This window comes from Mastigoproctus giganteus, chromosome 1, assembly GCF_048544385.1.
Source record: "Mastigoproctus giganteus isolate SK-2022 chromosome 1, ASM4854438v1, whole genome shotgun sequence".
Taxonomy (NCBI): Eukaryota; Metazoa; Arthropoda; class Arachnida; order Uropygi; family Thelyphonidae; genus Mastigoproctus; species Mastigoproctus giganteus.
The window spans coordinates 276,864,146-276,878,135 of record NC_143575.1 but is presented as its reverse complement, the minus strand read 5'-3'; the positions used below and the strand labels follow the sequence as shown (position 1 = coordinate 276,878,135).

At 36.9% G+C, this 13,990-nt stretch overlaps 1 protein-coding gene across 2 annotated transcripts in view; it reads right to left on the bottom strand.

Annotated features, from left to right (window-relative positions):
- Nucleotides 1–13,622, bottom strand: part of Orc5 (origin recognition complex subunit 5) — a 76,381-nt gene extending 62,759 nt beyond the window's left edge. Inside the window, exons 1-3 of one of the 2 annotated variants that reach the window (XM_090386593.1) lie at nt 13,510–13,622; nt 5,685–5,840; nt 4,293–4,385 (exon numbers count right to left, since the gene is read on the bottom strand). In XM_090386593.1, the coding sequence (XP_090242719.1) occupies nt 4,293–4,385; nt 5,685–5,807 (216 nt within the window). In that variant the 5' untranslated portion in view covers nt 5,808–5,840; nt 13,510–13,622. The remainder of the gene's footprint in view (nt 1–4,292; nt 4,386–5,684; nt 5,841–13,509) is intronic. The other variant, XM_090386596.1, reaches the window with a different exon arrangement.
- Between the last annotated feature and the right edge of the window lie 368 nt (nt 13,623–13,990).

The window sequence follows — 13,990 nt, the reverse complement described above, 5'->3', positions numbered from 1 at the left end:
GGAGGATGGGATCTATCCAGTTAATTAAAGGAGGCAGCAAAGGAAGTAAGCAAATCCTTAGCCATAATTATGAGGGCATCCTTGGACTGGAGATATGCAAATGTATCCCCAAATCACAAAGGGGGAATCTAAGGTTGACACAAGTAATTACAGACCAGTTAGTTTAACTTCTGGTTAAAGATGCATTGCAGGATCATCTAGACAAGACTGCAGTAATAAATCAGACACAGCAGAAGTTTGTTAAGAGAAAGTCTTGTCTGACAAATTTGACTGGATACTAGGATGTGGTTACAAGGGGACTGCAAACAAAAAATAATTTTGATATCATATACTTGGATTTCGGGAATGCTTTTGACACTGTTGCGCATGGAAGACTACTGTACAAATTGGAACAGTATGGTATTCAGAGTAAGTTGCTACAATAGATAAAAGGGTGGTTGAGTGAGAGAAGACAGAGAATGGTTTGTTTGTTATTTGTTATTTGGTTTTTAGGAGCATTAGCAACTAAGGCCATATTGCTCAGGGATATGCGGTGGTTATTCTCTGACCTTTCCGCATCCTCCGTATTTGGTGGTGACGGGCTCGAACCCCGGTCTAATCAAGAAGCGTGTGCTACGCACTGCTGCTCCTTCCCACCTGGCTACGGAGGCGCCTACAGAGAATGGTAATCAATGGATGCTGCTCTTCGTGGACTAATGTTATTTGTGGAGTCCTACAGGGTTCAGTGTTGGGCTCACTGTTATTTGTATATTTATCAATGATATTAACGAAGGTATATGAGGCTTAATGTCGAAGTTTGCAGATGATACGAAACTTTAGGGATGTTAATGACAGTAATGGTGGTATACTGCTGCAAAAGGATCTAGAAAATTTGGGCAGATGGGCTGAGAAGTGGCAACTAAAGTTTAACATTGACAAATGCAAAGTACTGAATATGGGCAGAAGTAATCCCAGAGAAATGTACTAACTGTGTGGAACTACATTTAGGCTGGTAGAAAATGAAAAATATCTGGGAGTAATTCTTCAGTCAGATATGAAGTTTTCTGAGCAATGTAGACAAGCTGCCAGAGCAGGTCATGGGGTATTGTCGATGATATACATGAATTTTTCTAGTAGGGAAAAGGAGGTGATTATCCCTTTGTATAAGGCAATGGTTGGGCCACGCTTTGAGTACTGAGTACAGATCTCGAGGCCTCATTTTAGGAAGGATGTTGAGTTGCTTGACCATGTACAAAGATGGGCAACAAGATTGGTGAGGGGGAATGAAGGGGTTCTCTTACAAAGAAAGGCTTAAGTTCTGCAACTTGCAGAGGCTGGAGACTAGGCACCTGCCAGGTGATCTGATTGAGGTGTATAAGGCCTTCATGGGTTGAGCATGCTGAATTCTGATTGATGAGATTCTTCCCCTTGCTCAGATTATGAACCTGAGGGGGCATAAATTCAAATTGAGGAAAGACATTTGTAAAATAGATGTGTGGAAATTTGCCTTTAGCCAGCGGTTGGTTAATTGCCGGAACAAACTTCCATCTGTCATTGTGGAAGTTGATAGCTTAAATAAATTCAAGGAGGAACTGAACAAACTTTTAGGGGGAATGGATGTGTGAAATTGGTTTTTTTTTTTTTTTTTTTGACCAATGCTACATATGCTTCTATGCTTGCTTTCTTGCATCACATGTCTCCATTACTACTACTAATGCCTTACACTCTTCAAACAAAACTATTTTCAACTTCAAAATAGCTTACAATTGAAATAACCAACATTTTAAATCAATATCTTACTAAATTTTCCATCTACCAAAAAACAAGGTTTATTTGAGTAGAATCACATAAAATATGATGCAAACTACATATGTCACATTTAGCTTCATTCTTAACTTCATAAACTCTTTTTATTTTTTAAAAGTTTTTCTTTTATGATTCATAGTACTAACAACCTATCAGTTCATTAACAGTGAAAAATGAGGAAAACTGTGAGATTACGAAACATTCCTATTTCAAAATATAATATGTATGTATACAGTAAACCCCCGTTATTCGCGGTATCTGTATTCGCGGTTTCGTGTATTCGCGATCGCCGATTTAATATAAAATGAAACCTAAAAAAATGTGAATTTTAAAGCGCTGTGAATATTTTCCACCATAAAAAAACATGGGCATGGCTAAAATTATCTTTTCCGGTCAAAACAGCGCTCAGTGGGTGGGGGGAGAGGGGTGACAAAATCGCGAGCGTGGATGTTTCTCGGTAATCCTTGTTCAGTATGTGTTATGCGCTTGTCATGGAAGGTTTCATCATTTGCTTTTAATTTATATGCTTATAAATTGAATAAAATTATCAATTTATAAATTGATCTGCTTACAAAAATGATAAATCTACCGTTTTGCAGTGTAAAAGTTTTTCGAGTGTGTTAACGGAAGAAAGTGACTTTCTTGTGGACAAGTTCTTTCTAACCCCTACAAAAATATGGCTACGAATGAAAAGAGAAATGTGAAAATATCAAAGAAGGTGATGACATTAGCGAATAAAATTGAGTTATTAGATAAAATTTCTAATGGTGAAAGTGTCTCCTCAGTGGAAAAACATTATAAAATCAATGAGTCAATGGTACGATCAATCAAAAAATCGGAAGAAAAAATCCGCCGTAGTGTCCGTGAAAATGCGCTAATTGCTTCAAAAATTTGCTCTGTAACTCGTGATGTTAAATTAGAAAAAAATGGAAAAAGCTTTAAATCTGTGGATAGAAGACCGAACTCAAAATAAAATTCCGTTAAGTTCACTCATCATTCGTGAAAAGGCAAAATTCCTTTATCAACACTTTAGCGAAACTGGTGATAGCGCTGGCGGGATAAGTTTTTTTGCTAGCAAAGGCGCTGGTTTGAAAGATTTGTTTGAAATTTCTAATAAATATTACATTTAATATTAAATTGTTTCTTATTTTCATTTCGATGCCATATGCTTGCATTTCACTATGTACTGTCTATGTACATAGTCATATTATGAAGGTACATATAATACATACATAGACAAAATTTTAGACTAGTTTTTCTTATATATTTCATACTTTGGAACGGAACCCCTTTATTACTAAGGGAGCCATAACTTAGTATTCACGTTTTCGGTATTCGCGACATTTCTCAGGAACGTAACCCCCGCTATTCGCGGGGGTTTACTGTATATTAAATTTTATGTAAAATCTTCTCCAATTGTGGTATACCTTTATAAATATGAATACAGTACCGATGCCTCTCCAACATTCATCCTGCAGAATTCTACTGGCCTTCATCCTGCAGTGGATTGAAAATAGCTAATGATTTTTTTTTTTTTTTTTTTTATTATCGTATGATGTGAGCAGCACACGAAGGAACCAGTTTTTTCCTGCTTCCTTCATATATTGTGGCCCTGATATCCAACCGGATAGTGGGGCACCATCATGATATCCAAGCCAGAGGCGGGATTCGAACCCGTGACCTTTGGGTTGCCGGGCAGGCACTTTACCCACCCGGCTAGCCTGGTCGGCGCTGATGATGTAGTATGTAAATAAATTTACATTTTTCCCCTTGCAGATTATTTAATTTGTTATTTGAAGTTTGTCGCAAGGAAAGAGGAGGCCCTTCTGCCAATAAAGAAGAAAACAAGGATGATGAATAGGTGAAAATGTTTAATATATTTCTTTTTGTAATGCTAGTATTGTATGTGTGCTCCCAAGTTCTTGAGAGATATTGGTGTGGCCCCTGAGAACCTCTGGTTTTTTCCCACTTCTTAGCCCCAAGCACTTCTGAGTTTGATAACCCTGGCATAAGCCCTTAACCTTTCTGATAATGAATTTGCCAACTGCAGAGGAATTGTAGAGGAATGCAACCTCTGTAATTGGCAAGATTTAGATGTAAACACAGGGTGGACCAAAAGTAGCTATACAGTACTGATCGGGTCAAGTTTAGTCTCTTAGGTGCTCAAAATGTCCTCCATCAACGCAACATTCCTGGAACCTGTCCCCAACACTGTGACACAAAGTAACACACAAATTTTGGTTAGCACCAATGTCGATAAATGCTTGAGAGATGAACTCCTTCAATTCATCCACTGTATGGGGCTTCCTCTCAAAAACCATCTCCTTTACTACGCCCCAAAAAAAGAAGTCCATAGGTGTAAAAAAAAATAAAAATACCATGACCCAATCAGTACCGTATACCTACTTTTGGCCCACCCTGTATATAAACTGAGTTACTTACTAGAATTTTAAAAGAGATGCTATGGTCACTGAAATTATATATAAATCTTTGTTTGAATTACTAACCTCCAATTCCTTAAGCAAAGTAGACACTACAAGAGTCTTTCCTGTAGCAGAATGGCCATAAATGAAGATACTTGGACAAGCAAGATGACATGGCTAAAAATAAAGAGATTTCTGGGTCAGAAAAATATTGGACAAATACACAGAATTTTTAAATTCATTAATCTAGGAGTGAAAAATTATACTTACAGGAGAAATATCTAAATTTTCAAGTTAATAAGTGCATACATCTCAACAGTGGAATTGCAGCATACAATTAGAACATAAATTTAGATGGTAAAATATTAGATAATAGGTTAGTATTGGGAATACAGCTGCTATACTAACTTTCGCATTAAATTTTGAATCATCAGTAAAGCTGCTGGAAACAATATATAATTCTGAAGGTTGTTGAATACTGAAATCTGCTAAGGACTTCTGGCCCTACTGAGAAAAATGTTTTGCAGATTTGTAAGCAGATGGAACCCACAGAGAGGCAACATTATTGTTTCTTTAAAATTTTGGTAAGATGAATATTCCAAGTTTGTGTGGAATCAAGTACAGGTGAACCCCCCCCCCCGCTGAGCATGGCTTCACCGTGCACAGATTTGCACTTACGCAGTAGAAGTCCGTGAGACATGGTTCCTGCTGTATGCAGCCCAAGGTTCACAGTAGCATGGTGCATCTGACTCAGCCATGCTACCTTATTACATAGTACAGTCAGTGCTGCTGTACAATGTCAGTGTCAGTACAATGAAGAGAAGATTCTGAAAAGTTATTTATGTTTTTATGGAAGGGGGAAACATATTTCACTATAATAACGCAAAAACCCACAGAATTCCAGCTATCAGTATTATCGCAAATGCGATAAGATTGAGTTTACTACCCATTACTCAATTGGATCAATGGAACGAGAGATGAGAAATTATGGAGGAAATCAGTCTTGCTGTTCATTTTTGAAACCCCCATTCCAGCAAAAATTAACATAGAAAAATATTACTGTACTTCCATATATTTTATGATGTTTTTAGTTGAAATACATTTTAAATTATAAAGTGAAATTGTTAATTTCTTTTAAAAATAAATTGTATCATTTATAACACATTATGGTTTTAATTTCCTACATAAAAAGTTCCTGTAATTAAAGCCAGTAGACCAATTTTTTTCAGTTTTTAACTAGTAAATTTCCCCTATAAATCAAAAGGATATTTCAAAGCTGGCAACTTATAAACTTTGGTGGCATAGGTAAATAATACAAGTTTCCTCCTAAGATATAATGGGTTTACGAGCATCTACATAAGTTAAAGATGTTTCAAAACATCCATGGCAATTATGAGGGCATCATACTAGATGGGAATAAGCCACAGACAAACATATACATTTATATAAACAAAGTGAATAATATAATATACATACTTGTCCACACAATGAAAGAAAATGCTTCATTTGTTTTTTTCTGGCCAAAATATTTTTCTGAATTGTCTTCACTTTTTCCAGAGGGTAACCACAAAAGCTATCAGCATTTTCAGATGACATCATGGCTTCTTATCATACTACCAGTGTGTGTGTGTTCTGAAAGAAATAACATATATTAAGTAACATTTTAATTTAAAATTTTTAAATAACATTTTAATGTTATTTAAAGTATGAAATAACATGCTTTAAATAACATTTAAAGGCACTATACCTTCAGAGTGCTTCTCCCAAGCTGCCACACAAATACAACACAAAAATCAGTGAGGAATCTAAAACCATAAAAATTTTAAGTTATACTGATGTAGTGTAGGCATGGCATATTGGAAATGCCCTTGTTACAACATTGAAACTATCACTGGCTTAGCCAGTGATAGAATTTCTATGTTTATATATGCTTAGCCAGTGGCACATTTATGGCACAATTTTGAAGTCAATCTCCCTTCCAGTATAATGAAAATTAAACTAATTAAGTGTCTATTCTATGATTAGACTGCTTCATTTATTTAAAACTCTGGTGAAGAATTTATTCTAAGTATGCTATTCAATTTTTTATTATCAAACAGACATTTCAGGCATGTAATTATAACAATTTTGACTTTATGTAGATTAAAATTATGGAAGTTATTCCCTTAAAAATAAAAATTTGAAAAGGGGGGGGGGGGTGTCTGAATTTGTAAATTAGCATTTTTATTTAACCTGAGAATTAATCTGAGGTATTAGGTTTGTTGCTTGGATCAGTGGAAGTTTAACAGCATATGAGCAACTAAGGCCATACAACTAAAGCTATAATGCACTAATTACTGTCTTATATCGTCCTCATTTGTCTTACAAGTGAGAGGAATTCAGATAAGGTGATATTTATTAATTTTAGAAAAAGAAAATTGTCATCCACGTCCTCTCAATCTCCTAGAACACAATGTAGTGTTAACTGATTGCAATTAACAAAATGAGAGAAGGAAGAACTGTTTTGTCTCAGGATTGCCGCTCTATGAGTTCTCTCTTGATTTCAAGAATTATATTATTTGTTTGAACTTTCCAGATGTATGTCCACTGTTCTTTATAGATCCGTTTGATAATGGATTTACGGTTAATGTAAGGAGTCCTGAAATTAGATGAGATCACATTTGAAGCAGTATTAGTTGGATCCTTATACATGTTGGAAGCATATTTGAAGCACTAACAGTGCTTCAAATGTGATTCCAATGTGTCTAGGGATCTAACAAAATATTACGAGCTGTCCATGCCCATGAAGTTCTAATAACTGTGTGCTCAAATTTTCTGTAGCACAGGATGACTACGGGGGGGAATTTACGCCTAGGGTGTTGTTCACAGCACTCAACAAGTCCATATATATCATGGATTCAGTATATGAGGCTTCTTTTTATTCTCTAGGGCTAGTAAAATACCATATAACTCTGAGGTATAAGTACTGCAGGGAGTTCTGAAGTTCAGTGTGTTCTGAAGGGAGCTGTTTGGAGATGATGGAATTTGGCAGTACTGCAGCTTTACCAATTTACTACCTCGTCCTGGATCCATCTGTATATAATTGAGCAAATCTTCTAAACTCAGTGGTGTGGGCCATTATGTATATACCTAATATTGACATTATTCTGGAAGCACTGAATAGTATTATCTTAGTAGTGGTAAATGATGCAAGAAAGCAAGCAGCATCAGCCAAAAAAAAAAAAAAAAAATACACCTCCCATTTCACTTATTCATTCCCTCCAATAGTTTTTTGTCTAGTTCTTCCTTGAAATTATTTAAGTCATCAACTTACAAAATAACAGATGGAAGTTTGTTGCAGTAATCAACCACCCACTGGCTAAAAGCAAACTTCCACACATCTATTCCGCAACCGTCCTTCCTCAATTTGAATTGTGCTCCTCCCCCTGTGTGGTCTGAGCAAGAGGAAGAATCCCATCAGCATTGAGCCTGCTCAATCCATTCAAAGCCTTAAACATCTCAATCAGATCACCTTTCAGGTGCCTAATCTCCTCCAGACTCTGCAATTTGCAGAACTGAAACCTTCCTTGGTAAGAGCACCCCTTTTATTCCGCTCACCAATCTTATTGCCTCTTGTTCCAGTAGCTACATATCCTTCCTAAAATGAGGCCTCCAGACCTATATGCAGTACTCAACATGTGGCCTGACCATTGCCAGCAAAATTCTTGTATATCCCTGACAAAATTCCATGAGCTGTCCTGGCAGCCTATCTGCATTGCTCAGAGAACTTCATAACTGACTGCACAATTACCCCCAGGTCTCTTTCATTTCCACTATCCTGAATGTAGTACCACACAGTTGGTACGTTACTGATACACATATGTAGTATTTTGCATTTGTCCATATCAAACATTAACTGCCATTTCTTAGCCCATCTGCCAAACTTTTCTAGATCCTGTTGCAGCAGTATACCATCATTCCTGTCATCAACCACCCTGCCAACCTTTGTATCATCTGCAAACTTGGACATTACACCTGATATTCTTTCATCACTGATAAATATAGAAAACAACGATGGGCCCAACATCGAACCCTGGGGAAATCCACTAATAACATTAGTCCACGAAGAGCAACTTTAAGGAAGGTTATTCTTTGCCCAATTGTTGAAAATGTCTCCATATGTATTGGAAGCATTTATCATTGCTGAGTTTCCATGCTAGTATCCTGAAGTAGCTGCAAGGTCACTTGATTGAGGTGTTTAAGACTTTGAATGAACTAGGCAAGCTCAATACCAATTGCATTCTTCCTCTTGCAGAGACTACACACGTGAGGTGGCATAAATCTGAATGGAGGAAAAATGATTGCAGGATAGCTGTGCAGAAGTTTGCCTTCAGATAGAGGGTGGATGGAACAAACTTCCATCTGTTGTTATGGAATTCTGTAATTTATAAAAACTCAAGGAAGAACTAGACAAATTATTAGAGGGGATGAACACATGATGTGAGAAGTTTTTTTTTTTTTTTTTGCTGATGTTTTATAATATTTTTGAAAAGCCACTTCTAATATTACATTTTTCACACATGTGAATACAAATATGAAGAAAACAAATCAGATTTGATCTTTGCATAATGGATGTGGAAAGGTATTAGACAACCCTGCTGATAAATTGAACAGGTACTTTTGTACTAGTCTTTACAGACAAAAGAAAGACCCTTCATTTTGAGAGTGAGAATAAGCAGTACAAAATTAGCAATAATAAAATTATTATTATTTATTATTATTATTAGCCATATGGTGCAAGGAAGACTGAGGCTTATGCTGCACCACCCAAAAAAAAATTTCTGCATTACCCTGAATGAGAGAGAAACAGAGTCAGAAGTAGAAGGGAATCACCAAGAAAGCAAGAAAAAGAAGAATGATGATATCCAGTGCAGGGCCCCTGGGTTTGCCAAAGGGGCTCACATCTGATGAAAAATAATTGAAAAATTCATTGAAAAATAATTGAGCCTAAAGGTAAGCATGGCTCAGGCTAATTATCAGAGTATCATCAAATTTGGGAAAGATTCATCCAGATCTGACAATTGCCGGTGTCAACATGTAAAGAAGGTTCTAAGGGTGAAGTGAGCAACTATAAACTGACTTCAGTGGTAAGGAAAATCACAGGAAGCAACTGTAGGGACATTTAGATAGAAATAGAATTCTGAAGGATACACAACACAGTTTCATTAAGAGAAATTCAAGTTATCTATTTGGATTAGCTATTTTGACACAGTTACTCATGAGCTGGATGTAACAATTTCAAGATTTAGATTTTAGCAAAAAATTTTAATCAGTCCTTCACAAAAGGTCCCTCAATTACTCTTTAAGTGGGACCATATTAGGATCATGAGTATGATTCTAAGGTAGATGAGAGGGTGGACACAGGGCAGCAGACAGAGGATTGAGATTAATGGTTACTTTCCAGACAGGTCTAATGTTAACAACTGGATCCCATGTGGATTGGTTCAAGAACCACTGTTATCTCTGATTTTTGATAACTGACATTAACAAATGAATAGAGGGCATAATGTCAAAATTTGCAGGCAATGTCCAGAGTGGGAAAGTGGTTAATAATCAGTGCCATGAACAGTGATTCAGAAAACATGCAGTGGAAAAGTGGGAAACTTACCAGAACAAAGTGATGTCACATACATGTACATTACACAAGTGTAATGCATTACACTGTCATTCACATTCTGTAATGTGCTATAATTATGTAATTAAAATTACATAATTACAAATACAAGCATGTGAATCACAAATCAGAACAACCGATTTAATTCATCCCCTTGCCCTCAAAAAGAAAAAAAAAAAATCACTATTTTTGCTATATTTATAATATCATTTATTTTCAATATACAGCACACACTCTCGATTAACCGGGACACTTCGAGACTCCAAATTAAAAAAAAAGGAAAAAAAAATCAACCAGAAATCAAAAAAAATTCAAGTAATAATTAGAATAGGTATAAACAGATATTTTGTAAGTCGTAAATAAGCGACAAGTGGCATTATAAGTCGTCAGTGGGAGATTGTTGAGGATCAGCAATCCCCAATCCTCAACAGTTGAGGATCCTGCTCAGGTGGCTAACAATCTAAACGAGTATTTTGCATCTACATTCACGCATGAGGAGTTATTCAGGAAGGAGAATGATGTAGGTAAAGTAAACATTGGCAGTGAGCTGGATGATTTTGTAATAACTGAGAGGAAAGTGGAGGAGAGATTGTTGAGGATAAACATAAAAAAGGCACCTGGGGTGGATGGGATCTATCCAGTTATATTAAAGGAGGCAGCAAAGGAAGTAAGCAAACCCCTAGCCATAATTATGAGAGATTCTTTGGACTCAGGGGAGGTACCCATAGACTGGAGGTGTGCAAATGTAACCCCAATTCACAAAGGAGGATCAAAGGCTGACACAAGTAATTATAGACCTGTTAGTTTAACTTCTGTTCCAGGTAAATTAATGGAGGCACTGGTTAAAGAAGCACTGCAGGATCATCTAGACAAGAATTCAGTTATAGCTCAGACGCAGCATGGTTTTGTTAAGGGCAGGTCTTGCCTGACCAATTTGATTGGATACTATGATGTAGTCACAAAAGAACTGGATGCAGGGAATAACTTTGATATTATATATTTGGATCTTAGAAAGGCTTTTGATACTGTTGCACATGGAAGACTGCTGCACAAATTGGAGCAGTGTGGCATTGGAGGCAAATTGCTGCTATGGATAAGGGGATGGTTGAGTGGCAGAAGACAGAGAGTGGTAATCAATGGACACTGCTCAACATGGACTAATGTTATTAGTGGAGTTCCTCAGGGTTCAGTGTTGGGTCTGTTGTTGTTTTCGGTGTTTATGAATGATATTGATGATGGGATATCAAGTTTAATGTCCAAGTTTGCAGATGATACAAAGGTTGGCAGGGTTGTTAAGGACACTACTGACGCTATGCTGCTGCAACAGGATCTGGAAAGGTTGAACAGATGGGCTGAGAGGTGGCAAATGAAGTTTAACATTGACAAATGTAAAGTACTACATATGGGAAACAGTAACCCCAGAGCAACGTATCAACTCTGCGGTACTACACTGACAGTGGTGGAGAATGAAAAGGACCTGGGGGTAATTGTGCAGGCAGATATGAAGTTCTCTGAGCAGTGCAGACGAGCTGCAAGAGTAGCTCATGGTGTCTTGTCAATGATATACAGGAATTTTTCTAGCAGGGATAAGGAGGTGATTATTCCCTTGTATAAAGCAATGGTTAGGCCACATCTTGAGTACTGTATACAGGTCTGGAGGCCTCATTTCAAGAAGGATGTAGAGCTGCTGGAATGGGTACAGAGAAGGGCAACAAGATTAGTGAATGGAACAAAGGGTTGCTCTTACGAAGAAAGGCTTAAGTTTTGCAATTTACAGAGTCTGGAGACTAGGCACCGGTGAGGTGATCTGATAGAGGTGTATAAGGCTTTGAATGGTTTGAGCATGCTCAATGCCAATGGGATTCTTCATCTTGCTCAGAATAATCACCTGAGAGGGCATAAATTCAAATTGAGGAAGGACGGATGTCGGATAGATGTGCGGAAATTTGCCTTTGGCCAGCGGGTGGTTGGTTGGTGGAACCGACTTCCATCACTTGTTGTTGAAGTTGATAGCCTAAACAAATTTAAAGCTCAACTGGACAGGTATTTCGAACGAACGGAAGGGTGAAATGGGAGTGGGTTTCTTTTTTTTGGCTGATGCTGAATAAGCTTGCTTTCTTGCATCATATGCCTCTACTAATGCTAATGCTAATTAGTGTACCTATTATCTTGCAATCCCTGTTATCTTTCCACCCACCGCTCAAAAAACAAAGAGAGAACAAATGTTTAGTTTGTTTTAGTGCGTCGCGTCGATTGTTGTGTTCCATTGCAGCGCAAAGGGGCAAATTTTGTTTTGTTATTTATGTCAGGGATGTCGGAGTATTTTTTATAGTATTTTTTTTTTTTTTTTTGTTTAGAAATTGCGAAAATGATGGGTAAATGCAAGAGTTGCGTTTTCAGTTAAACAAAAACTTGAAATTATCCAAAAGTTTCAAAATGGTGCATCTGTTAAATCATTATAATAAGGATGTATAAAATGGCCAAACATTAACAAGTATCGCACGGAATTCAGATTTGTCAATAATAATATAGTAGCAATATGTTATTAGTCATTCCTGAGTTACATAAAACTCGACAAAGTAAGAAGTCCTGGAATGTATCTCTTATGTCAGGGACTTTTGTATTTTTGGATTAACCGGGAAATCGATTATCCAGGATTTGTTTTTTACCATCTATCCCGGAAAATCGAGTGTCTACTGTTGATGATGTGTATAAATATACATATCATCAACAAAATTAATAACTATTCAAGCAAAAACAAAAGTCGTATTATTGCAACAAAAAGGAATTCTTATAATATTGTGTGTATGTATTTGTCCTTAATTTGACTTTTAAGGTCGTTTTTCCTCTATTGGGCTTGTGAAAGTATATTTCCAGAATTTGCAACTGTAAATTGGTACTGTACTACTCAAATTGGGTTGCAAATTCATAGGCAAAGGGTTAGAGATAGACCAAGAAGCCGATCTGGCCTAAACCTAACGAACAGAATGCTTAACAGATCTGGGAATTATTCTTACAGAAGGCTGTGACATTATGACTAGTGGCAAATGCAAATTCTGCTCCCTACCTACAAGAATTTCTCAGACTCCCTGCAAATTTAACCCCAGGGATGGGGGGGCTCACTTCTTTGGCACACCCTGAGCTGGATATCATCATTCTTCTCTTTCTTTCTCCCCCCCCCCACACACCTCTCAGGGTAACTCGGGAATTTTTTTTTTTTTTTGCTGGTGCACCATAAGCCTCAGGCTTCCTTGCACCATATAGCTAATAATAATAATAAAAACCAACCATCGAGCTTTATGGCTATTCACCCAACCACTGCAAATGAAAGAGGATTTAGAACTTTTATACAGTACATCTATACAAAAACAACCCCAGTCACATCTGGTGAGTATGGGCTTGGCAAACCCAGGGTCCTGAGTTGGATCACCATTCTTATCTTTCTTGGTGATTCCCTTCTACTTCTCACTCACTCACCCACTCTCTCTCTCTCTCTCTTTCTCGGGGTAATTCGGAAATTTTTTTGGTTGGTGCAGCATAAGCCTCAGGCTTCCTTGCACCACATGGCTAATAATAATAATAAAAGTACGTACTTTTGTATAGATGCTACCTACGAACGATTATTGCTAATGCACACACTTTTCTTACCGTAATTACCATGTATCTAAATCAAATTCGCATTCATTTCCGTCGTTTTCACTGTTCATACATATAAGGCAATTTTTTTTCTCACATAAATATTACACAAATGACAAAAAATTTTCATCGTCGTGAAAAAAATTATTGATAATCTGAATTTTGCGGGATGTAGCAGAGCCACCTGAGGGCTTAAAAATGCAAAATTCATTTATTATTACAAATTGCCCGTCCATGCACATACAGTACAGTACATGTATACAGTTTTGGAGACTAAATGCACGGGGTATAATATGTATGGGTTGAAATTAACTATATAATATCGGTGTAAATACACCATAAATTTTAGCCATAAATTTAACTACATAAGTAGTGCAACGGCATCGTTTGATTATATCTCATATTGTGGCAACTTTCACAACGAAATACCAGGTATTGCACTACTACGAATAAATAACGCTTCTCTAGTAGAGGAGACTACTGTTATTTATTC